General features: G+C 43.6%; 1 protein-coding gene across 2 annotated transcripts in view; it reads right to left on the bottom strand.

The window, feature by feature from the left end:
- NR1H4 (nuclear receptor subfamily 1 group H member 4) overlaps positions 1–15,495 on the bottom strand; it is a 338,233-nt gene that overhangs the window by 152,120 nt on the left and 170,618 nt on the right. For both annotated transcript variants that reach the window (XM_085653893.1, XM_085653894.1), the window contains one exon: positions 103–243. In XM_085653893.1, coding sequence (XP_085510019.1) covers positions 103–243 — 141 coding nt within the window. The remainder of the gene's footprint in view (positions 1–102; positions 244–15,495) is intronic.

Here is a 15,495-nt window from a genome sequence, read left to right as displayed (position 1 = left end):
TTGTACTGAGTGAGAGAAAGAATGGGACTAAAAGAATATACATTTCCAAACTTGGGTATGCAATCAAGGATGATTTGTTTACTATGTTGCCAATAAACTTACATTCCGCGAGCATGCCCATCTGTTTGCACTTCCTTAAGCGGCATTCTTGGCACTTTCTTCTCATGTACATATCCATTTCACAGTTTCCGTCATTCTTACATTTGTATATAGCATTTTTAGTGATACTCCTCCTGAAAAAACCTGTGAAAATAATAGCAGAAGAGTTATGCAATCTAGAGAACATCACATAACGTGAAATATAGTATTAATAAATCGAAAATTAAATAAAATAGTAATGTGCCTCTTGCGTGGAAAGGCCATTTCTTAGTGCTTGTCTATCTAAAGGACTGGCTGATGTACCTGTCCCGACTGTGGGTTTACCTTTTCTTTCCACATGGTTCTGGATCAGAAAAGCAATTCCTTAGTGTTCTTCTGTTTTTTTGCAGTTTTATATAGTGCGAACACGAGCACCAGCTACACTACACAAGGACACATTCATTTTTTATGGCACTGGGAGGTTAAATGATTTGCCCAGAATCACAGGATAATGAGCCGTCCCCGTGACACAAACCTAGGTCCCCAATTCCAAAGTTGACAGCTCTGGCCGTTACGCCACATCCTCTTCACACACACAACTTTCTTTTAACACATACACAAGGTACTGCGAACAGTGAGTTGGTACTTGCATGGAGAGATGTGGAATGGAAGGGAGACTAGAGTTAGACACCATCTTGGCCCACCAAGAAAGGATCAGAAATTGAGCCTGGAGATTAGAAATCGGGTACGCTCAGTGAACCTCTAAAGAGGAGGCGCGGTATCCCATATGACCTTGAGCCATCTGTTACCATGTAGTCCCTGTAAGTACTGTGAAAGCCCATGCGCATGGTCAGGCCTGCTTATTGCAGCTTTGACCACATGGAAAAGAATATACGTAAATGGACTTGAGCCATTGTCTATAAATGTCCGCTTTTTTAGCACTTTTCCTAGTGAACGACCTGTAGAAGTATTCCATAGACAAATCCTGCACAGAGAGGCATCATGTAGGACATCGTCTGTCACATGGATAACACGCTGCCTATCCATCAACTGGAGGAGTGTAGTTTGGGCCCATTTGTAGTAAGGTTAGGAGTTTGTTATCATCACGCTTAGTCTGCACCCACATATATTCTGTGTGAATAATATATGTGAAAGAAGAAGAGGCGTAAGCAATGTTTTGAGTAAATCACGTGTACTTTAGAATTGTAACTGACAGGATTGTGCCTTAACATTTAGCTTAGGGAATAACCCTTAACCTGTTATGCCAATTTGTTTAAAATTTACTCATGACACTAATGTTTTATGGGACATGCCATTTATAATTGTTGAAGTATATGTTGAATGGATAATTTACTACCTCTAGAAGTGTGCACATAATGTAACCTATACATTGCTAATTGTGCCTAACTGGGGACCTGAAATGCTTTCCTAATATATTTTCCAGGGAACGTTTGAAGAATTCGTATTTTGCTTGTATTGTGGAATGTTGCATGTTTCCTGTGCTCCCACTGCAGGTGGACAAGGCTTCATTAGTTAACCCCTTCAGCGTGGCGCGGATTTCCGCGCTCTGCTGAAGGTTCTGTGCACGGGCGGGGCCATGACGGAGCGGTTCCGTCATGCGCACAGCGCAACCGACGTGCATGACGGAACCGCTCCGTCATGCGCATCAAAGGGGTTAAGAGAAAGAATTACTGTTCCTAGTTGAGAGAGAGGCCTGAGAAGGAGAAATGCGATAACAAATGGAGGACGTGTTCTTGTGGGAGAAGGAGATGGCACCAAGGATGCACAAAATATCTCATCATGAGAACATGGGGGTGGGGAAAGAAAGGTGGAGGGTGCTGGAAATGAAAATTTACCAGTGGCACGATGAGAGGTGCCTTAATCCAGAGATTGCTTATGTTACGATGTAGTTAGGGACAGCTGACACTCTCTACTTAAGGGCTCCTTGAGGTAAAGACCTCATCTTAAGCCTGCGGTTTTATGATGCATGGCCCTGGTTGGAGTTACTTCGTAGGAAGGTACTAATGGCTGACACATTTCTTCCCCATTTTTTTTAAAATGTACTCTAGATTAGGACTCCGATTTTAGGGTAGTATAGGGATAGTTAGAGGTTTGTAGGATTTTATTAGAGACTTGATGCAATCCGAAGAGAATTTTTGACTTTTGATAACGTAGGCTGAGATGATCGAGCTAATCATTTTCTTTTTGTTGTACCGACTTAATCAGTTTCGGAGATTCATTTTCATTCTGTTTACTTTGTATTTCTACACCATAATGCTTTGATTGGTGTATAATAATTTGTTGCAAAATCTGAATGAAACAAACTAACTTGAATTGTGTTGTCGACCTGGATTTTTACCTGGAAGTGTGGAATTTTAAATTCTAGATATTTTAAAAGGAGTTTCCTCTTTACCTCGCATGCTGCTTAAAAAGAACCATCAGTGCAGATAATTTATGAGTATGGGTTCCAACTCTCCCACTACACATCATGAGTCCTGGTTTATTAGCGACTATGGGTCAATTAACATCTGAAGAGGTCCACAAACACCATTACATTTACATTTGTCCATGGATTCCACAAGCACCTTCAAGTCCCTGAAGGACTGCGTTACCATTGAGCTGCTTTCTGAATGAACCAGTGCATGTAGTAAGATACTATGTGTCTGCCGACGTAAAGTTGCTGGGAACACTGAGCTATATATATACCAGCTAAACATCGAGCTTTCATGTCAAGGCCCTTTAGTGTCTGCCAGTTGCTCTAGAAATGGAAGCCCCTCTGTCCATGTCCACAGCCTGGTCGCCTAACTGTTTAAGAAACTGAGGCAACCTATAATTACAGTAAGAGGATTTTCCTTTTGTTGTAAACTGCTGCCTGTTTCTGCAGCCTCTAATTACTTAGCCTTCAGGAAAAAGCTGTGGCAGGAAATGTGACTTCCTCACATGAGTCCACAGCAGTCACTCACAGAAGTGAGAGACCCAGGTATTTGGGCCAGATTTTTATAGTTCAGGGAACATTGTATTTCACATTCTTCTGCTGTATTACCAGATTGAATCAGTAGACATTTACAGTGCTGGTGGCAGTTCGCAAACGGTAAACATCCTTTACAACCACTGCATTACAACGCAGTCCATTAACCCGCATTTTTCACTCCGCAAAAACTTTTACAACGCAGGGCTTTACACCGCAAACCATTACAACGCATTCCCTATTACAATGTCCCAGTGGAGTTTAAATAGTAAATTGCATTGTAATGGATAATGCGTTGTAATGCCCTGCCTTGTAAAAGATTTTGCGGAGTAAAAAATGTGACGTAAAGAGACATATTCTTCGCAAACACACATTTTCACTTTCACTTCAATGTGGCCTACTTTGTAGAATTACTGAGCATGTGCTGGAAGTCAAGGGAGTAGCCAGAAAATTAAAATAGCCCCCACTTTGAACCACAGCTCTTATGGCACCAAGCAAGACATCGGAACCCTCCCCAGAAGAGCTTGCTTGTTTCTTCCATCCACCCATCTATCCATCCATCCTTTCATCCTTCCATCATTCCGCTGATATCCACCATTTCAACTTTACATTCTGTCATCCATTCAATCTTTCATTCATCATTCAGTTTGACTCCATTACGCCCATCCGTCCATCAGTCCACCCATCTATATCCAAACCTATCAATCCGTCTTCAACCTATCCATCAAACCTATCCTTCCATCTGTTTGTCCAACCATCCATCCATCCATCCACCCACCCATCCATCCTTTTATCGATCCTTCCATCCACCCTTTCACTCGGTCATCCATTCTTTCACATATCCTCCCCCTTTCATCCATCCATTCATCCATTCTTTCAGTCATCCATCCTTTTGCTCATCCACCCACACTGTTTCTCCATCCACCCACACTGTTTCTCCATCCATCCATATTCCCTTTCACTCATCCATCCATAAACCCTTTCACTCAGCCATCCATCCTTTCACTCATCCATCCACCCTTCGGCCTATCTGTCTATCCCCTCATCCATCTATCCATTTACCCTTTCACTCATCCATCCTTCCTTTCACTCACTCATCAGCCATACTCCCTTTCACCTATCTGTCCTTCCAGTCACCCTTTCACTCATCTATCATCCACCCTTTCACCCAGCCATCCATTTACCCTCCCTTTAACCCCTTGAGTGCCCCGCCCTTTCCACGCCCTGTGCCGGGCGTTTCATTAGCGGGCGGGGCTCATGACGAGATAGTCTCGTCATGGGCACAGCGCAACCGCGGCCCATGACGAGACCATCTCGTCATGGGCACTCAAGGGGTTAACTCATCCATCCATTCTTTTACTCACGTATTCTTACATCCATCCTTTCTCTCATCCATCCATTTATTCTTTCACTCATCCATCCACCCAAGAATCCTTCAATTTACCCTTTCACTCATCCACTGATCCTTTCACTTACTCTCCGTACATCCATTCACCCTTTCACTCAACCATGTGTCCACCCTTGCATCCATCCATCCATCTACCCTCCCTTTCACTTATCCATCCATCCATCCTTTGGGTCATCCACCCACTCTTTCACTCCGTTCAGCCTTTCACTCCATCCATCCATCCATCTTCCCTTTTACTCATCCATCCATCCTTTCACTCATCAATCCAATCATCCTTTCATTAATTCACCCTTTCACTCATCCATCCATCCACCCTTTCGCTCATCCATCAAGCCTCCCTTCTTCCCTTTCACACATCCATCCATGCACTCATTCATCCAGGCATCCATCCACTCTTCCATCACCCACAAATCCATCCTTTCACTCACTCACCCTCCCACCCCGTCACATTAATAATTAACCTTTTTCTGCTGAGTTGCAGACAGAAGAGGCCCATCAAGAACCCCACCCCGCTGGAGCTGCAAAAGCGGGGGTGACTACACCACTGCTGGAGGTCGAGAGATGTCACTGATGACCTGGAACCCCCTACTGCATCCCAGCTTTCATTTATTACATGAAATGTTACCCAATGGTAGTGACAGGCTACTACACCTCTGACTGAGACAGGGAACTCTCAGCTTCAGCATACTACCCTCTACTGCCTGTGGTGTGGCGCAGACGTCTGCACATCAATTAGCGACTCCTCTTGTGCTCATTATTGTATGTGCGTCAATGCCTCGCACGTGCCAATTACGACTAACGCTGCCATCGTGGGGGGCTGCATTGCACAGGGTTAGGAATTCAGCTACATTCGAAAATGCGTCTTTTGGTTTTGTTTTTTTCCTCTCCAGGGACACCTGGGATCATCTTAACCAACATTAAGATCTGCCAGGAAATAGTCACTCACTCGAAGCTGGACCACGCGCATTCCTGATCCTCCTCTATTTTCTGTACCCATGAAATCCTGGCGCGAACATTGGGCAGGAATAACAGGTCATCCCTAAAACACATCAGATGGTTATTTTTCTGGCTGATGACATCATGCAAAAACTACTTCCTCCTCCTCTGTGATGAAGGGCACCCGCACGCACGACTGGGTGGCACTCTAACTCTAAGAGATAATACTGCTGACTGCTTGAGACACATTCACCTAGCGACTGAGGCTGCTATCCAATGGAGCATTTGCTTCCCAAGACACAATGCCTTGTGCCTGAAAAAAAAGGACCAAAACTTTCCAGCACCTAAAGAATCTTGTCACTGAAGAATCAGTCTTCAGTTGTACCCATGGGCACAGTTTTTTCTCCAATGCCCTTCAATGTCTACTGTCGGTGATAAACCTGTCCAACAAAGGTGCAGGCACGCAGCGGCAGATGGTACCATGGTACAAAAAAGCTGAAAAGTGTTCCATGGAGAGAGACCTTCAGCAGCCTAGACATTCAACAACCCCTACATCTTCTAGCTAGGAAGCGATGAGGAAAGGAGCCTGCTTTCCATGGTCATGCTCTACTACGAAAGGCAGCTGGCCTAAAGAAAACAAAAAAGGTCTGCTAGTGAGAGTAATAGTGTCCTAAGAAAGGTAACTGACCTAGAAGACAAAAGAGGTCTGCTAGTAAGAACAATAGTGTCATAATAAAGGCAGCTGCTAGTGAGAATAATAGTTTCCTAAGAAAGGCAGATGCTAGTGAGAATATTAGTGTCCTAAGAAAGGCAGCTTGCCTACAGAAAGCAAAATAGGTCTGCCAGTAAGAATAATAGTGTCCTAAAAAGCAACTGGCCTACAGAAAACAAAAGAGCACTGCCATTGAGAACGATAGTATCCTACAAAAGGCAGCTGTCTGCTGACCTAAGGAAGACAAAAGAGGTCTGCCAGAGAGGAAAACAGTGTACTGAGGAAGGCAGTTGGCCTATCGATTACAAAAGAGGTCTGCCAGAGAGGATAACAGGGTCCTAAGAAAGGCAGCTCGCCTAACGAAGACAAAAGAGGTCTGTCAGTGAGGATAACAGTGTTCTAAGACATGCAGCTGGCCTAAAGAAAACAAAAGGGGCCTGCTAGTGAAAACAATTGTCCTAAGAAAGGTGGCTAGCCTAGAGAACAAAAATGAAGTCTGCTAGTGAGAATAATAGTGTACTAAGAAAGGCGGCAGGCTTCCAGAAAACAAGAGGTCTGCTAGTGAGAATAATAGTGTCCTAAGAAAGGCAGTTGCTAGTGAGGAGAATAGTGTCCTACGAAAGGCAACTGGCCAAAAGAAAACAAAAGAGGTCTGCTGGTGAGAATAACAGTGTCCTAAGAAAGGCAGCTGACCCAAAGAACACAAAAGTGTCTGCTAGTGAGACTAATAGTGTCCTAAGAAAGGCAGCTGGCCTAAAGAAAAAAAAGAGGTCTGCTAGTGAGAATAATAGTGTCCTAAGAAAGGCAGCTGCTAGTGAGGAGATTAGTGTGCTACGAAAGGCAACTGGCCAAAAGAAAACAAAAGAGGTCTGCAGGTGAGAATAACAGGCAGCTGGCCCAAAGAACACAAAAGTGTCTGCTAGTGAGACTAATAGTGTCCTAAGAAAGGCAGCTCGCCTAAAGATAACAAGCATTGGCATAGCCAATAGGTCTTGCCTTTGGGACCTTATAAGTATTTAATTATGCAGCACAATATCCTTGGTGCAACATCAACTGTTGCATGGCTAAACACTTATAATGTCCCAAAGGCGAGACCTATTATAGTCACCAACGTAACCAATATTGACAAAACCAGGGTATCCACTAGTGGTGTAACACAAAATGATGGGGTCCCTGCAGAATGTAATGCAGGAGCCTGCCCAAAGAGTCTGCCCAAAGAGTCATGTGTCACAGATATTGAAAGGCTTTAGTTTAAATCAGGGACCACCCATTGCGGGGATGCAAAGTACTATAGCCTGTTTACGCCCAGAGTTTTAAGTGAGATGAATAAACTGGGGGTCTCTGAAAGGGGCCATATAGGGTCAATATTGGCATGGCTTAAAATACCCAAGTTAAAAATCTTTGCTGAACACTGGTATTTTGCTGCTTTTGTCTTTGCATCCAGACATATAATACAACATGTAACATTACACCCACAACAATCTAGGATTATTGGCTTTGTCAATCGTTATTTGCATAAGATAAATAAGCAACACCTTTGGTATAACTATATATAATATTGGAAATGCTTCAGTTCCGACATGATGAGGCTGTGAAAATACTATAATGTGTTTCTTTGAAGTCACCTCAAAGGGAATGAATACTGCTGCGGAGTTAAAATGTGTTTTTCACCCTGAGGGTGAGGGCAAAAACTGAGAGCCTGTTAGGGAACCGTCTCAGCACCTGCTTTTTAAAATAGCGGGGTTGAGCACCAGCAGGACCCGGCCCACTTAAAGGCCTGGTTATGCCTCTGTTGCGATCCAGAAGCAAAAGCTCAACTTTTAAATACGCCCATATGAGAGGATTTTGCTTATTTAGCTTTCATGCTCATTTGTAAAAATGTCTTAAACGTATTTTGAATTATTCAAAAGTGTGCCCTTGTAAGTAAGATGAAATGAAACGGAACCGAGAATGAGGACTTGAACAAGGAAATGGCGGTGTTAAAAACTCATGCTCACCACTGCACAGCATATTTCTCTCTCTCGCAGCCTAGCAAACATTTTACCTGCCTCCAAACACAGTGCCAGGTCTCAAGGATGCGCCAGGTACGGATTTATCTTTGTACAGTCAGTCCAACGGGTACAGTGGGGTGGCCAGTATCAGGGACACGCAGCAATTGGCCCGGGTACATTTTCAAAGTGTGTTTGGAAAAGGAGAGAGGGCATAACCAACTCAGGAAATGGCGCACTCAGCAGCGCCCTCACAGACATCTGTATTTAAATCTAGGATGGCTTGAAGAGAATCTGACCCTCTGACCCTACTGCCAGCAGTTCTTCTCTGCTCACTGGATTTTACTGTACAGAGCGCATCGGGTCACTCATTTCGCTTCTGCCAGGCCTGCTATAGTGGAAGTTGAAACAAGCAGGGCCAGAGGCCGAGCGGAGAGCACACGCTGGCCGTGAGGCGGCACGGACACCGAAACCTCTGTTTCAGTGGATGGTTTCACGGCATACTGGCATAGTTGTAACAAGCATTGGGAAAGCCAGTAGGTCATGGTAATGTTAGGTGTGTATGTTCTTTGTTGTAATGGCCATATGGCGTGCTATGTCACTTGTGGTGTTAGTGTGTGTTGCAGAGTTGGTGTGCGGTAGTTCGGCTTATTGAAGTGTGAATTAGCACTGAATGCTACAAGTACAATTGGGTTCATATGAGTAGGCACACTTTATAATGAACTTTTATCCTGTTGCACTTTGTCAAAAATAAATAAAGCACTGCGATGCCCCCTTAACTGTTTACTCGTTTTGTTTTAATTGCACATGTTGATGTTAAACAAAATACCTTTGTAGACCAACAGAAGGCAATGCCTGAGTCTTCCCCTAAACCTTTTGTCTTCACCATCCTATTTTTCTAAATTAGTTTTTGCTAGCCTTAGGACTCCGTGCACTTTACCACTGCTAACCAGTGCTAAAGTGCTTGTGCATTCTCCATTAAACGTGGTAAAATTGGCTTACACCTGATTTGCATATTTAATTTACTTATAAGTCCTTAGTGAAGTGGTAAACCATATGCCAAGCCCTGTAAATTAAATGCTACTAATGAGCCAGCAGTACTAATTGCGCGACCCACTTAAGTTCTCCCTTAAAGAATGCGCCATTGCAGCCTGAATGCAGTTTTAAAATGCCAATTCGACTTGGCATTATAGCCCCCTGGCCAAGCCACACACTCCCCTTTTATTGCACATAAGTTACCCCTGAGGTAGGCTCCAGGTAGCCCATAGTACAGGGTGCATCGTAATTAAAAGTTTGGAGGTTTTACTTGTCCTGGTAGTGGAAAACTCCTAACTTTGCTTTTCACTACTCACTTGTGGCCTTATTACATTTAATAAATGCTAACTTTTGATATGAAGCAGGTCGTAAATTCACGTTTTTCAGAATCAGAAGTATTTTATTTCCAAGAAATGTATTCGTATAGAAATATTACACACATTTCTCATTCATAAAAATAAAAAAACGAAAAAAAGAGCAGATCATTTTAGTAAACTAAAACAAGAATTTATGGTCACGACTACTTGTACATTACGCAGTTTCAACTACAAAAACATTAACATTAACATTTCCCTACCCAGACCCGGTTCAATCTACAGCCCAAATTCTCACACATATTTAAACCTTTTATTAAAAATTGTAGAAAATTGATCAATATAAGAACAGTTCATTCAGCCCCAATAGTATTTTAAAGTGCAAAGTGCATTTAACTAATGACAAACAGTAAATTTTACCACAATCAGGATTCTAAAGTGCAATATGCATATTAGCTTTTCACATCCTTGTAATTAGGGGATCCACTAATTTACTTGCTGTCACCTTATTGAGTATTGTTACACCCATACAGACCAGGATCTTGAACCCTACAGGGAAGATAATGCCAGATGAGTCGTTATGATTTTACACAATATTGACCAACGGCAATGGCTACATCTTGAAATCTAAGACTATATATCAGCTCTAGCTCCATTTCTCTTGTTTGAACCCTGAATTTTTTAAACACAGGCCAACGTATGTTTTCCCTTACCTCAGTGAAGGGTACACAATCCACCAATAAATGGCTCACTGAATATTTCCAACCTCTCTTACAGGGGCACTGGCTATTGTTCTTAACAACCTCTGTTTTTAATTCCTTAATACACTACTTCGGGTCAATTCCCACTCTCAAGCGTAATGTTTCATTCCGCAAGCGCTTGTCTGGAATATTATATAGGAATGGGAACAAGTCTGAGCACTCCTGTGAAATTAAGAAAAGAATGGCTGAGCTCTTAACTATAAGATAATGCAAATCCTCTGTCCAACTAGTTTCTTTGGCCCTTTGCCTGAGTGAACTCTTTATCTGGTTAATCAAAACCAGTTCACCTCCTTCTATACACCTCTCTGGAACATTCAAGCACTTTTGCATTATTGTCACCGGGTTCTTTTTCTTGGAGAAAGTTGTCTTTATCACCAGTGAAATTTGCTGTGACAATTTGTCACATGGGTGCCCATCTTTAAGAGACAAATGGAAGCACAAGACTGGCATCATCCAGCACACTCCAGGCTACAATTCTCAACTCCCTCCTTACAGCTTGGATCATAACATTTTTTGGGAAGATCAAGAAGCAATTTTAGGGAATTACCTTCTAGCCCTTCCCATACGACTCGCCTGTCTAAGGCCAACACCTTTGCTCCATATAAGGCCAGTGGAAGTAGCTTACCCTGAATAACATTGCTTAGTGGCTCCAAGGTGTGGCTGCCAAATTTACGGTCAAACCTTTTTACCCCATTCACTACTGCAGACAGAGCAAGCCTCCAAGTAGCCATTTGTTTATCCCACCTCAGATCATCTGAAACGGTTAGCCTTAGATATTTATATACTCTAACCTGCTCTAATCTTACATTGCCAAGGAACCACGCGCATTTCCTTTTCCTCCAAGCGAAGAACATTGTTTTAGTCTTATCAACATTTATTGTAAGTTTATTTTCAAGGCAGTAAACAATTAGGCCATTTAGTTTCTGTTGCACCCCAATGGGTATACGATCCATCACCACTAGATCGTCTGCACATTTGAGGCAACTAATGTGCCTGCCTCCAACCTTTGGTGAAAAACTGTGAGTAGCTTGCAATGCCTGGGGAAGGTGTGCAATAAACAGACTGAATAGCAGGGGTGCTAAAATGCACCCTCCTTGTAAGGTTCCCAAGCCCGTCAAGATCAATCTGCACCCAATTATCACTATGGAGCTTCGTCACAAGGCCCAACAAGGCTCAAGATATCTTCCACTGCTGAAATTTGTCGAAAGCTGCTAGAAAGTCAATGAAGCAGCAACAACGGCCACCTACCGACTCCATTGATTTCCTTGTAACTCCCCACAATGTGAAACATTGATCTATTGTGGAATGCTTCGGCCTAAAGCCTCCTTGCTCCATTGGAATCAGACCAGTATCAAAAGTCTAGGCTGCTAAGTGTTTTAACAAAGTTTGGGCATATAATTTGGACGAGTTATCTAAGAGCGACATCAGGCGGTAGTTAGCTGGCAGATCCATTTTGCCCTTTTATTAATGGTTTCACCCTTTCCAATACTCTGGAATGGAGCCGTCAGCATTACCCATTGGAAAAATCTGCTCAAGATAGAGACCCACATCCTTTGATCTTATCACCAATGGAAGACCATCTGGGCCTTCTGCCCTAGAGGCTTTCAAATTAGAGCTTATCTTGGACAGAATTACTGCAGTCTATGTATTAGCTATCATTTCAATATCGACTTCAGAGCTAGCCTGCATCACTAACCTATTCTCTGTGTTTCCACCCCTATATAAGAGGTGATAAACATGAATCAGTCTTCTTCACTTATTTGAGCCTCTAATGAAGATGGTGAAGACAGGGTTACAGAGTTCACTAACCGCCAGAACTGCTTACTATCCTTGTCAGCTATTGTCGTTAACGTTGCCTCCCAGTTTAACCTACAGAACCCCTTATTTTTATGAACACATAAGTTCCAATAGCCAGCTTTCAATGCAATCATTTCTGTTCTTTAAATTATCATCATTTGGATTTGACATCAAGTGGCTGCGGCTCCTATTTATCACCCGTCTGCCCTCCCGACATTCATCACCAAATCAATAATTCCTCTTATCCCTTGGACTGTTACCTAGATATGGGCCCCCTTTAACTAGCTTAAATTAAACTAGTAATTTCTTCATTAGCCTACAGTACCATTCAAATGCATCTTGGACTACTTCTAAAGGGAAGGGTCCAAAATACACTGCAGAAATGGCTTGCAATGCATCTTCCGTAGTCTGGATTCTGATTCTCTTATAGCATATGGGTGTGGTGAAAGTACCTCTTTAAACTCCAGGCAAAGAGCAAGATGAGAGCTGGGCCCCATATCTGCAACTCTAAAGATGTTCCATACTAGGACTCGAACTGACTTTGGTTGCCCTGTCTCCTACAACTCAATCTCATCTACCCCTCCATTTATCCACGGAGTAAAGTATCTGTCCTAAACCCTTTTGAAAGTGCAGCTGTCTCTCCACAATGGGAATTACCCCCAAGTACATTCATATTTGGTTTCTAAGAAGTTATAATTAAAATCCTCTTCAATGGTAAATTCAGGTTTTAAGTTTCAATTTTTAAAAGGCCACTCATTTTGTGCCTACAGCCTATTCCTGGGTCACATGACTGGATGTAGTTGGCAGTTGGACTTTGTTTATTCCTCCCAGACAGTCACACAACAGAGGGATTAAATGTGCCTGGTGCAGGACGGAGGGCAGAGCTGCCACAAAAAGATGATGGGCGGAGTGCTGCAACCTTTCAACCACTCACCCCCAGTCACAGATCTGGGTTTAATCCATTGTTCTTTTGCTCACTATGCCCCCCCCAGTTTGGACCCAGCCACATGCAAATCAGTCTTGACCGTGTTGCTCGTGGGAACAGTCCAGCCCGAACTGCCAGGCCAGCTCCTCCCTGACAGAAAGCAAGCATCCTGGAACTGGTTTCGGAGTTTCACCCCTCATCAGCCAAGCTAGCTTGAATCCAGTGGCCCAGCAAGCAAGTGACCCACTTCTGGGCATACCCTTGGCCACTTAGGGCAAACATTGCAAACACAACAAGATGATGGGTCGAGTGCTGAAACTTTTCAACTACTCATCCCCAGTCACATATCTGGGTCTAACCCATCGTTCTTTTGCTCACTATTCCAACCAAGTTTGGACCCAGCCATATTCAAATCAGTTTTGACCCTGTTCCTCATGGAAACAGTCCAGCCCGAACTGCCAGGCCAGGTCCTCCCTGGACCAGAAACAAGCATCATGGGTACAGCCTCATTTGCGATTTAATAGGCTGTGCCATTCCCTTACACAAAGGACTTCACACTACCTCTTTGTTCATGAGTCAGGCTGGAGCCAGGGCAGGGAAGATATGAAGCTCCTAGTACTCCAAAGAGAATTCTCTATAAACTTCTCCTTCTTCAAAGAAGACACCAGGTATAAAAATAGAACCCTCAGACCCACTCTTTTGTTCACTTTCTGGACCTGCAGACGGCCTCTCGGAGCAGTGTCTGCTGTTGTGGCCTGCAGTGTACTTCAGAAGACTGATTTGCTGCACCTGGAAGGACTGCTCTGCTGTCTGAAGCCTGCCTTGAAACTGAGTAGCCTGCCATGCTGCTTGAACCCTGTTCTAATGATTGAACCCAGGGCTACCAGAATGACTCCATGGACCAGTTGAATGACATACTGATCAGAGCCTCAGGCACAGAAAAGGCTACCATCTTGAACCCGTACCTTGACCCAGCCAATAAATCCTGACCCTCCAAGCGATGCTTCTGAAGTCCCAGACTCGTGGAAGCAGTGCTAAAGGTGCCCTGATAGCCAAAATTTGAAACTTGGGACACTTTTTTGGCTAAAAAGTGTTCTGAGAACCAAGAGGAGACCAGGAACTATCTGCTTGCCAATCCACCCAAGGTGTATCGCCAGTTGGTCTGAGTTCACGGCAGCTCCTGCTACAGCAAATCCTGATCCTATCCACAGCAGCAAATCCAAAGAGACAAAGGGCCTCATAAGGATATCAGAAGGAAAGCCTCCGACAACATCCCTGGTTTGACTTACGACCACCTAATTACAATGTAGGCGGTCGGAAGTCAAACCTTCTGGTCATTCCGGCTGGCTTCTGATGAGCTCAAGGAGCCCGTCAACCAGTTGGAAACCGCAATATAACCCCTACTGACGCCATTTCGGCTGTCGGGATTATGATGTCGGTTTCAGACAGACTTTCCATTTTGAGCTTTCCGACATGGAAAGCCTGTTGGAAAGCGACTTTGAGGCCCTTAGCAGGGCCTCCTTCTTCCTGAGGCCTCCAGTTGGGGGCCGGGATAAATTAGGGCCTACGTTGGAACGTAGAAATCTTCACCTCAACTTCATCCAGCGGCTCCCTGACGATGATGCCTCTTCCTCGGACACCGCCTTTAGCATTACCCCGTTGAACTTTACCATCTCAGACATTTTTCCACTAAATTTCTTATAAGTCCGAAGGTAAGCACAGACCGGGCCCAATCCACTTTTTGTAGGCTACCTGTGTGCATCACGGTTGGCCATATTTTTTTATTGTGACCTGTTCTCGTGCAGCTAGATGGTTGGCACTTTGATCCTTTAGGCACTGTTTTTTTACCTTAAACCTAAAAAAATTCACAACTTCGGTTCTACCAATTGGATGTTTGTTGTTGTAATGTCAAATTATTTGTTCAAATTTACTCTACTTTTCTAAATTGGTGTGGGATTTTTCTTGTATTGGGTTTTCACTTTATTGCTTTTTGTGTGCTGCATACATATTTACACATTGCCTCTGAGTTAAGCCTGATTGCCAAGCTACCAGAGGGTTAAACAAAGGTTAATTTCTTGCCTTTAGTGATTCACGCTGACAGGGATTGTTGCTGTTGCTTGAGAAGGGTCTCCATCCCACTCAAGCAACAACCCAATTTAACACAAGCACTGTATTGGAAATGCCTTTGACTACCATCTATTCAAGTATTGTTCATGTTAGGTCAGAGACTGACCTGCTGCAAATGGCTTGTTCCATTGTTAGCGAGTAGATCAGACCTGTCTTGATCCATGTAAAGGGTGTGAACTCAAAGCCAGATGGGTTCAGGAAAGCATCACATGTGGGGCATTTATGGAGAGAAGTGGAGATAGCTGCACTGACACAAGAATACTATGAGGAGGAGAGTACAACCATAGCAGCTGCATAAATCTAGGGGCACCAACTCTTAGCTTCCACATCTCTCATGTAACAAAGCACTCTCATGCACATCACATACAAAAAGGGAGTCGGGGCCCATTCATGACATACTACGGCATTATTAATTAGCTGCCACCAAAAAGTTGTGGGGTCATGGC

This window comes from Triturus cristatus, chromosome 4_1, assembly GCF_964204655.1.
Source record: "Triturus cristatus chromosome 4_1, aTriCri1.1, whole genome shotgun sequence".
Classification (NCBI taxonomy): Eukaryota; Metazoa; Chordata; class Amphibia; order Caudata; family Salamandridae; genus Triturus; species Triturus cristatus.
Note: the sequence above shows the minus strand (reverse complement) of the source record. Positions and strands in the feature narration are given on the sequence as shown.